Here is a 10941-nt window from a genome sequence, read left to right on the forward strand (position 1 = left end):
CGCCTTCTTTGCATCACCTCCACCTCAGCCTATCGGGATGCAGGCTCTCCATCCTCACTGGCTGCCTCCTGAGCCTCTGGAGTATGCTCCGCTGCTGCAGCTTCCTGCTCCTCGAGCAACTCCAGCTGCAGTGCATCCCCCAGGGCAGTGGCGACTAGGAGGAAGGCCACCATTGCTGGTTTCATTCCAATATCCATTGACTACAGGAGATGAAAAGCCGACATGTACCCCCGTGCCCAACGAGATCCACCAGCCTATATAGTGGCCCAGGTTGGCACTGTGGACTCCCCCCGCACCCCTGGCCCTATCGGTGCCCGGCACCGTGGGAGCCTCTGATGCTGGTGTCTGTCCCTGCTGCCAGGGGTGCCATCAGCTGGTGCTGCCCATGCCAGTGGTGTGCTCCCCTGTAGGGGCTACTGTGGGGATTGCCCTTGGGCAGGCTGCTTGATGCCCTGCCGACGGGTGGCAGCCAGTTGGGGGGGATGGTATAGCAGAGGGTGGCGGCCGGGGTACGAGGGTGTTGGGATAGGGGCACTCATGCAGCCGGTGTCACTCTGCAGAACCAGGGGCCAAGGGGGGTGGTCAGTGGGATGCGCAGCAAGATGGCTGCCTTGTGGTCCACGGCAATGGCGCTCCGTGCCTGCACACTGCCCCTACTCCTTGGGGCTAACCCTGGCCGCATGCCCGTTTGCCACCCAACCCCCCCCCCCCCCCCCCCCCCCCGCATGCCTGGCAGGGCCACCCCACAGCCACCCCGGCCAGTGTCAGGACCGGCAGCCCATGGTCGCGCTTCTCCATGTCCTACCTCATCTCTCTCCCTCATTAGCCATGGCGCTTGTTCCCGATTTTTATAAGTACAAGTGAACCTCACCGTCAGTAATTCCTCTCAGTGGAGGCGGAGAATTGCGGAGAACGCGGAAAATACTGGGTCAGGCGGTACGTGCAGAGTGGAACACATTGACGCCGCAGTCGAGGCACCGGAGAATTGCGATTTGGCGTGAAACCGATGCCCGTCATGATTTTGGCATCAGAACCGATTCTCCGCCCAATCGTATTTCCCGATTTTAGCATTGCCCGATGGAGAACCTGCCCAGAATGTTAATACACTTTAAAGTCTGATTCCTGACTAAAAGGAAGTAAAGAACTGTTGCCTCATGCCAGCAATCAATCTATTGATTAATATAACCTTGAAATAAAACACCCTTGTTAGTGAACTGCAGACATTTCGTTTAATCTTCCTTAAAGTCTTTTTTGTTTCCTGGCAACAGGCACCTTGATGTCAGTGGCTGCAAGAAAGTAACAGATACAGGTGTACAGGCTCTAGCCATGAGCTGTCACAAACTGCAATATCTTGACCTTAGCTCCACAGCAACTAGCAAAATGGGGTAAGTGCTCACATGAACAGACTTTTGCTGTGTTCAATATGTTCTCCCCTGTTGTCCTTATTGATTTAGCTGGTAAATTAGCATGACAGCGTGCAAATACCTAACACATTCATATCCCATGGTTACTAACTTAGCAGAAACATTAACTTATTCATTTTCAAATGGTTTGACACGCATTAAAATAGAAAATAAAGACATTTCATACTACATGCATACTATTGGGAAGCATAAGTTCCAGCCTAATGAGAGCATGATTAGGATAGTTTTATCCAGAATGACGGTGCATAACACTTGTAATATTCACACTGCAGAATTATCAATTGGGATAACACTGGGCAGATTCTGTCGGTCATAATTAGGCAGAGAGGAAACCCCCAAAATAACAGTGGCTAATCCCAAACAGAATCTGTCCTCATTATTGCAGCTAATATCAAAAATAAATTGCTGTTTAAAAACAGAAAATTCTAATGCTGGTAATGATTTATAATCCTATAATATTAGGTACTAGGGAGCACTAAGACTTTGTCCTTTGATGCTTATCAACGTTGAGTTTGTCTACTGGGTGTGCCAACACGTTTTGAGGATGTCCGACAAACCGGCAAACTATTTAATAGAACAGAATCCCCTATTGCAGGAGTGAAGCACAGAGGGGGTTCTCTTCAAGATTGAATGCTATCGCATCCCAGGCAGCAAGCATGGCAGCAAACACCAACTAAGATGAATACCATTTTCAGCATATCACATACTTTCATGCAGTCAGCCTATAATAACCATCCTTCTAATGTAATTGCATGTGAATGGCATCGCACCTGCTGTGAATTGTAGGCTGATATCTGGATGTCACTATCCGTCATGAAGTCAATTGCAACATCTCACTTCAACTGCTTGGGACTTTCCTGATTTGTTTGACTTAATACCAAATTAACTAATAAACTATTACAAACATCAGGAGGCCATTTTATTTTCTCACTGCTGTCCCACTGCACCAGTAAAGAGACTTCAAGTGGCTTGGGTCAATTAGGATTGCTGTTGATACTTTCTCAACCCTCCCAGCAATCAAAGGCGGTAGTGCAGGCTGCAAGGTGACATTTACAGCATTACTTAAAGGATTGGCCTTTACATTGTCGCTCTTGAAAGTAGTTAATTGGCTGTAAAGCGCTTAGGAATGCCCTGAGGTGTGAAAGTCACTTCAAAAATGCAGGTGTTTCTTTCTTTCCCCTGATTTAGAACACTCCAAATGTTTGGGAGACATTTTGCTGGTGGTTTCAAGTAGGTTTTTGGTGACTTAGATGATTATAAATTGTTAGAAGTAGCTCTACAACTTTCTAAAAATTTTAAGAGGCTTCAGGCTTACTTTACTTCCTATACTTGGGAATCCTTCTGAAAGACATCAGTCTGATGAGAGGAATTCAGGAGCAACAGGAGGAAGGACCATATGCAGCGAACAAAATGTCTGGATAAAATCCTTACCCTACTGACAGCGTATAGGTGCAGGACATACTGCCACTTACCTGAAAACCAATGCATAAGGTGGTTTTACTTCTGGAGAGAGGTTATTGCAGAGTTGTGGTAGGTATAGAGAAAGACATAGACATACATAGAGAATAAAATTGAAGATGTCTAAAGGGAATATGAAAAGGTCAGGACAGAAGCAAAAAAAACAATTTTGAAGACAGAGAGATTCAAGTTTGATTATCAAAGAATATAAAAATTAATATTATTCTACAGACATGCAGAACAAAAAATAGGGACAGGGAATTTAAGGTGTGCACAAGATAAACACAGGAAAAGTTGAATAATAAATTTTGATCAATATGCACTGAGGAGACTTACAAAATATAAATGATTCATTTCATAAATTCATAGAATCCCGATGGTGCTGAAGGAGGCCATTTGGCCCATCAAGTCTGCACTGACCCATTAAAAGAGCACCCCAACCAGGCCCCTGTCCTACCCCCTCAACCCTGTAACCCCACACATCTTTGGATGCTAAGGGCAATTTTAAAAAAAATTTAGAGTACCCAATTGTTTTTTTCCCAATTCAAGGGCAATTTAGCGTGGCCAATCCACCTACCCTGCACATCTTTGGGTTATGGGGGTGAAACCCACGCAGACACGGGGAGAATGTGCAAACTCCACACGGACAGTGACCCAGGGCGGTATTCAAACCCGTGTCCTCAGTGCCCTACTCATCAGACCAGTTACATTTTCCTCCAAATCATGTATATATACTACGAACAGCAAAGGTCCCAGCACTGATCCCTGCGGAATATCACTAGTCACAGCCTTCCAATCAGAAAAGCACCCTTCCATTGCTACTCTCTGCCTTCTATGACCTAGCCAGTCCTGTATCCATCTTGCCAGCTCACCCCTGATCCTGTGTGACTTCACCTTTTATACCAGTCTGCCATGAGAGACCTTGTCAAAGGCCTTACTGAAGTCCATATAGACAACATCCACTGCCCTACCTGCATCAATCATCTTTGTGACCTCAAAAAACTATCATGTTAGTAAACTTGTCCCTGATGGTACAGTTGTTGGGGCTTGGAGTAGAGTGGGAATGCACAAGGTCACAGAAATATTGCACGGTGTTCCAGGATGCCTTGATATTCCAGCTGGAGATGAGCAAGGCCATCCCTACAAATGAAAATAGCGACCTGAATTGGAGATGAACAGCGATGAGGAGCACCTTCAATAGCAGATGCAGACCCCTGGCAAAGAGGGATCAGAAGCGAGGAGGGAAGGACTGAGTGACAACAAAAGCAATGCACTCATAGCAGGGTGTATTGATGAAGGATAAGTTGCAATTAAATATCAAAACATTCATTTCTCAGGAGGCAACTCAGTTAGAGCTGTATTCACTCATTGAAGATCGCCATGATCCTAGCAGGTCTTGTGAACATGAGATAGGCACAAAAGGCTCTGATCGTCTTCATATCTGGTTTGTTGCAAACAGTGGCTGCTGATCTGGGTGCCATTCCTCAAGTGCCGTTAGTCATTACGGTGGTGGATGCTGTGTTCGAGAGAGTAATAGCTTACATAGGATTCCAAGAACTGAGAGAAGGGAGATCTGCCTCCATTGATGGATTTCCTAAGGTACAAAGGGTCATCGGTTGCATCCAAGTGATCATTAAAGCACTGACTGAGCAACCAAGGAGATTCCTCAATAGGAAGGAATTTCGCCCCTAAATGTCAAGCTGTCTGTGACCACAAGTGTTTCATTTAGGTGTACGCACAGTATCCAGACAGCTCCTATGATCTTTTCATCCTCAGGCAATCACGTGTGGCAGATATTTTGGACTTACGAGTCTCTGTGCAAGGTAATTAGGGGATTACGGATGTAACCTGAAGATACTGCTACTGACATCAGTGTAAGACCTTGCAATGGAAGCACAGAGATGCTAAACCAATGCCAGCTCATCACTTGGATCACCGTCAAGCAGGCCATAGGACCTCTGGTACCATAACCCACTGGGGAAGTGCTCTCCAGTAGCCTCTCTCAAGAGTCTTTTCAGTCTCTCGTCACTATGCTGCGGCTGCTAATTCCTCTGCTACTTCCACAGATTTTCTTGATCTGTTTGGCTCGCCTTATTCTGCTGCTGTCTGGAAGTAGAATGATAGGCCATGATGCTACCACCTCCAAAACTGAATCAGTAATACTGGGGACTGAATTCTATGGCTCCTCCTGTCGGCAGGATTATCTGGTCCCGCTGAAGTCAATGAACAGCTCTCCACGTTTTCCGTTCCACTCCAACTACAATGGAACCATAAAATTCTACTCTTCCTGCGTGTTTAAGTAAATCCATTTATGTAAGTGGGGTACAACTACAGGCGTAATTACATTTTGTTACAATTATTGAATATCAAGGTAGAATATGCTATTCTTGTCAATTGTTTGCACATTCTATATATTGTCCTTGAAGCTGAAAGTGAAACAAAAAGGATTATTTTGGTGAAACTATGAAAATCACACTATGAAATGTTTGCGATACATATAAAAAATGCCTGCTTCAAAGCCTGGCTTTCGCCTGCAATTTTGGAACAAATGGATGTTGACACTACCTGGAGATGCTAAAACAGCCACCTTCAGGAATAGCACTCAGCCAGTGTTTGGAAGCAATTTCCATGGAGTGTGTGTGTGTGCGCGCATATGTACAGCCCCCATATATGCTTTTCTGTTGTCAGTGTCACCCAATTGTGCCAATGAATAGGAATAAAATTAGTATTTCTCATTAATCAGTAGATTTTGTACATTTTGAAACCTGAAAGCATCTTTCAAAAGTGGATTTACATCAGAACACTTTTAGCTGCATGCTCATTCCACTACTACCACATTCAATAAGGGAGCATTTTTATCATTATCATTGTATATATTCAGTTCTTGTTCAATCTCTGAAGTGGCTGCTAATTAAAATATGCAAATTAGAACAATTAAAGAACACGCAAGCTTCCTGTCCAATTTCATTTTCCATTCCTCAATTGCAGTGCCTTTGAATTTAAAATTGGACTTTCAAAGTCGTCATGGCAACTGCTCCTTTTTTGTCCTTCACAGAAGAAGCAGATGATTAGCGTCTCTCAGCAATGTTAGCCTTTTAATCTCTGATTTTGTGAAGAATACATAGGGGGGCTTTTGCTGGCAAGATAGCATGAGTCAGGAAATTTCCCTGGTTACATCCAATTTGCACTTCTGGGGGGTTAGCGTGGGGTACAGTCAGGCCTGTCTATTCATAGGCGGCTATGGGGACAGGTGAATACTGATGTGGACTGTTAAGAAGGCCCCCCTTCAAAAAATGGTAAAATGTGGGAAGATCTTGTTAGGAAGCCAGCCTGTTTCTTTAGCGAATAATCGGCTGGTTTTCTGACTGAACCTGATACTGCCTTTTTTTTTGTAAAATTCTGTCCATTGTTTTTTTAACAAATAATAGAAAGCAAACTGAGCATGGCAAGAATGGCATAGATGACAGTGACATATGTCATATACCTTTTATAGTTTTGACTCCAACATCACACTGTCAATAACAGATTTGTTCAGCAGGCTACACACTGCTTATATTTGCAAGTATCAAAATGTAATTGGGTTGATTTTAACCTTTAACTGAAACTCAAGCTGACCTATCTGGGGTGGGTTTAGCACAGGGCTAAATCGCTGGCTTTTAAAGCAGACCGAGGCAGGCCAGCAGCACGGTTCAATTCCCTACCAGCCTCCCCGAACAGGCACCGGAATGTGGCGACTAGGGGCTTTTCACAGTAACTTCATTTGAAGCCTACTTGTGACAATAAGCGATTTTCTTTTAATTTCATATCTAAGGAATTATAACTAACGAATAGTATATATTATCATCAATGAACCAATAAACTGTATTTTAACCTGATCATTATAAACTGCTTGAGCTATGCTGCTTGAGCTATGATTAGTGATGTAAAGATTTTCACTTCCGTTAACAGGTTCCTATTTCCCCAGCAGCTGCCTGCCTGTTCTCTTGCTGTACAAGATTAGATGCTAGACAATTGAATCTATTGATTGCACTTATATAGTTTCATCCTTTTTCCATAACCTAGGATTTGTTTACTGGCCAGCTACTGCAACCAAAACCTAGAGTGTGTGAAACTCAGTTTCTGCAAAGAAATGACGGGAGATACCATTAAAAAGTTGTGTAAAAACTGCAAACGGTATGTTTGGGAATTTTAATTAAAGAGGTCTGCTCAAAATTCATGTTCACATAAAGCTGGTATTGAAATATCCCATAGAAGGTAAGGGCAGTGCAGAGAATAAGTGTTTAATGCACTGTGCTACAGAGGGAATTCAGGTCTGCAGCCATGGGGCGCGATTCCTGCCCCCCATGACGGGTAGGAGAATAGCAGGAGGGCATCCCGACATTTTTCACGCCCTCCCGCTATTCTCCCCCCCCCCCAATACCCGACCCACGCCACGGATCGCCGCTCGCCGTAAAAAACGGCGAGCGGCGATTCTCTAAGGCCGATGGGCCGAGCGACCGGCCCTTCACGCCCGTTTCACCACAGCAGCAAACACACCTGCTCGCTGCCATCGTAAAACGGGTGCTAGAGGCCCGATTGGCATGGGAGCACCACGACTGTGCTCGGGAGGGGACAGGCCCTTGATCGGTGCCCACCGATCGTCGGGCCAGCGCCCAAAACAGACGCACTCTTTCCTCTCCGCCGCCCGGCAAGATCAAGCTGCCACGTCTTGCCGGGCGGCTGAGGAGAAAGACGCCAACTGCGCATGCGCGGGTTGGCGTTGTCCAACCTGCGCATGCGTGACGCTTGACGTGTGGCCTTGACGACCGTCATCAAGGCTGCGCCACCGTGACGCACGGGGCCGCACTCCTAGCCCCGCCCGGGGGGGGGGGGAGAATCGGCCCCGGAAGTGGCCGTGAAGGCTGCTGTGGGTCACGGCCTGTCCCACGGCAGCCTTTTCGATTCTCCGCATTTGCGAATCATAGAATCCGTACAGTGCAGAAGGAGGCCATTTAGCCCATCGAGTTAGCACCCTACCTAGGCCCATGCTCCAACCCTTTCCTTGTAACCCCACCTAACGTTTTTTGGACACTAAAGGGAAACGTAGCGTGGCCAATCCACCTAACCTGTACATCTTTTGATTGTGGGAGGAAACCGGAGCACCCGGAGGAAACCCATGCAGATAGAGGGAGAGCCGACAAACTCCACACACTCATCCAAGATTGGAATAGAACCCAGGTCACTGGCACTGTGAGGCAATAATGCGAACCACTGTGCCATCGTGGATCATCAACTTTCCAGTGGGACACATGGAAAATCGCCTGTGCTTCCTACTTCCCTCATCAAGTCCAATATTTTAGATGGAAATTGGTATCTGGATTCCTAAAGGGAAGGAAAAAGTACAATCTCTTAACAATAAAAATTAATGGAAATGTAATAATATTTAGTTTCGCCTCTCCATTTTGTTTATTGCTTTTGGGGTAAGTTACTATAATCTTCCTGTTCATAAGGAAGACCCCTCATCAATCCCTTTTGTAAAGGAGCTGAAAGTGAAAGCAAAATTTGAAATTGCAAACATTTTGGGTTTGTAGGATGTTGGGGCTGCCACGCAAGCCTGGATACAATAATTTGTTAGATTCGCATTGAACAACGAATTACAGACATGCACAAAAGGATTTTAGTTGAAAGTGTTTTGAAGAGTAAAAAGATTGTCATTCAATCGACCTCAGCTGCACCTGTCAGTTTCATCACTGTAAAACTTAGTTTGTACATGTGTTTAATATAACATTCTATATTTGCTTTTTCATTTGTTTTTAGACTGAAGTTGGTTCATATGTATGGGTGCCATTCAATCCATGATCTGAAAACTATTCAAGATGTCAACAAGCAAGTGAAGCTGCACCATGACCTTCCACTTAGTGCTGTCACCAACCGAGGCCGCTGAAAACATTGTGATCCCGTTGTAGGTTGTAGTGCCTGCCTTGCTCAGTTTTGTGAAATTCCCCCTGCAACATCATTTTATAAATGTGGGTGCTACATTTATCAGATTGTGACTTAGGAAAACTACCGCGAAGCTTCACAAGTACTCTCAGTTTGCAATAACATGAGCTACTATGCTCCCATTTTGAAGAGGTACCAATGTTGCAGGATGCCTCTTATGACATAAATGAAATGCGTCAGCCATTCATTACACTTTCTCTTGTTATGGATTTCTAAAGGAGTTTTCACTGGAACTCTCTGGTAATTATAAAGCCAAAAGTGATGATGAACCATCTAAAGAGCATTTGAGACCTTTGTGAACAGGACAAGCTACTTTGTATCTTCTGATCTAATCGGATTAAAGATTGAATAATGAGCAGCACAGAGTCTGAACCTGAAAATGTAAATTAGAATAGCAAATTCAATGCCAAATTAGGTATGGAAAGCAAAATGAAGACAGATAATTAAGAGAAAAGAGAAAATAAAAAGTAAAAATGTCTATGGCCGTGATTCTCCAGAAAAATTTCCCAAGTGTGGTAGCGAGTGGGAATTGCTGCGAGCTTCCCAGCGCTCGGCCCAGCGAGGCCGGCAACACAATTCAACATTAATTGGTCCACTTAACGAGGCTTCACGGGCGTCTCGCTGCAAATGAAGGCTCACCAACTGATTCGCCAGGACCGTGCTCACCCGCCCCCCGCTAACGAGGTCAAGCAGCACTTAAACAGTACCTGCCCAGCCAACCCAGCCAGCTCAGAACAATAGCGCCGAGGAGTCCAGCCCCAAGATTTAGGGACGCAGATCTGAGGAGGCTGCTAGATGCCGTGGAGGCCAGGAGGGATGTCCTGCTCTCCTGAGGGTCCTGGAGAGTTAGCCATAGGGCAGTCAGTGCTGCCTGGGACAAGGTGGTGGGAGCTGTGAGCTTTGGGAGTGTGACCAGGAGGACTGGCCTCCAGTGCATCTTGTAGATGGTACACATTGCTGTCACTCTGCTTTGGTGGTGGAAGGAGTGAATGTTTGTGGATGGGATGCCAATCAAGTGGGCTGCTTTGTCCTGGATGGTGTCAAGCTTGAGTGTTGTGGAGTTGCACTCATCCAGGCAAATGGGGAGTATTCCATTACGCTCCTGACTTGGACCTTCTGGATGTTGGACAAATTTTGGGGAGTCAGGAAGTGAGTTACTTTTCACAGGATTCTTAGCCTCTGACCTGCTCTTTTAGCCACAGTATTTATACAGCTAGTCCAATTTAGTTTCTGGTCAATGGTAACCCCAGGATGTTGATAATAGGGGATTCGGCGATGGTAATGCCATTAAATGTCAAAGGACAATAGTTAGATTCTCTCTTGTTCGAGATGGTCATTGCCTGGCACTTTCTTTTTTGAAAACATTTTATTGGAGGCATTTTCAAATATATACATAACAAAGAAGAAAAAACACACAAATCTGCAACAGCAAACAGCCAAATCATCCTTACACACAGCTCCACTCATCTCCCCCCCCCCTTTTTAAACTTTTAATCCAATCTGAACAGAACAAGTACCCAACCCCCACCCCGCTGACGATTCAATACTTCAGCCCTAATGGCGAACTTGATTTTCTCTAAGTGCAGGAACTCTGCCAATCGCTCACCAACACCCCCTCACTCGGCAGCTCTGAGCCCCGCCAGCGCAACTCAATCTGTCTCTGGGCTATCAGGGAGGAAAAGGCGAGTACATTGGCCCTTCACCCCACCTGCACTCCCAGATCCTCCACAATCCAAATATTGCCACCTCTGGACACGGAGCTACCATTGCCTCCAAAGGCTTCAACATAATATTTGCAAATCCTGTCCAAAATCCCCCCAACCTCTGACACGACCAAAATATATGGACATGGCTTGCCAGCCTCCCTGCATACCATCCGCACCTATCCTCCACCGCTGGAAAGAACCGACTCATCCTGGACACCGTCATGTGGGCCCTGTATACCACTTTAAACTGGATGAGACTTTAGTCCTGCACACAACGAGGATACATTAACCCTCCACAAAGTCTCACTCCATACTCCAGCCCCCAGCGCCCCCTCCCACTTACACCTAACCTCTGCCACCGAGGCATTCTCTCT

General features: G+C 45.6%; 1 protein-coding gene across 2 annotated transcripts in view; it reads left to right on the top strand.

The window, feature by feature from the left end:
* Nucleotides 1-9307, top strand: part of LOC119970373 — a 149885-nt gene extending 140578 nt beyond the window's left edge. For both annotated transcript variants that reach the window (XM_038804883.1, XM_038804885.1), the window contains exons 13-15: nucleotides 1269-1385; nucleotides 6945-7055; nucleotides 8679-9307. In XM_038804883.1, the coding sequence (XP_038660811.1) occupies nucleotides 1269-1385; nucleotides 6945-7055; nucleotides 8679-8805 (355 nt within the window). In that variant the 3' untranslated portion in view covers nucleotides 8806-9307. The remainder of the gene's footprint in view (nucleotides 1-1268; nucleotides 1386-6944; nucleotides 7056-8678) is intronic.
* The last annotated feature ends 1634 nt before the right edge of the window (nucleotides 9308-10941 follow it).

The sequence above is a fragment of the Scyliorhinus canicula genome, chromosome 8, assembly GCF_902713615.1.
Source record: "Scyliorhinus canicula chromosome 8, sScyCan1.1, whole genome shotgun sequence".
Classification (NCBI taxonomy): domain Eukaryota; kingdom Metazoa; phylum Chordata; class Chondrichthyes; order Carcharhiniformes; family Scyliorhinidae; genus Scyliorhinus; species Scyliorhinus canicula.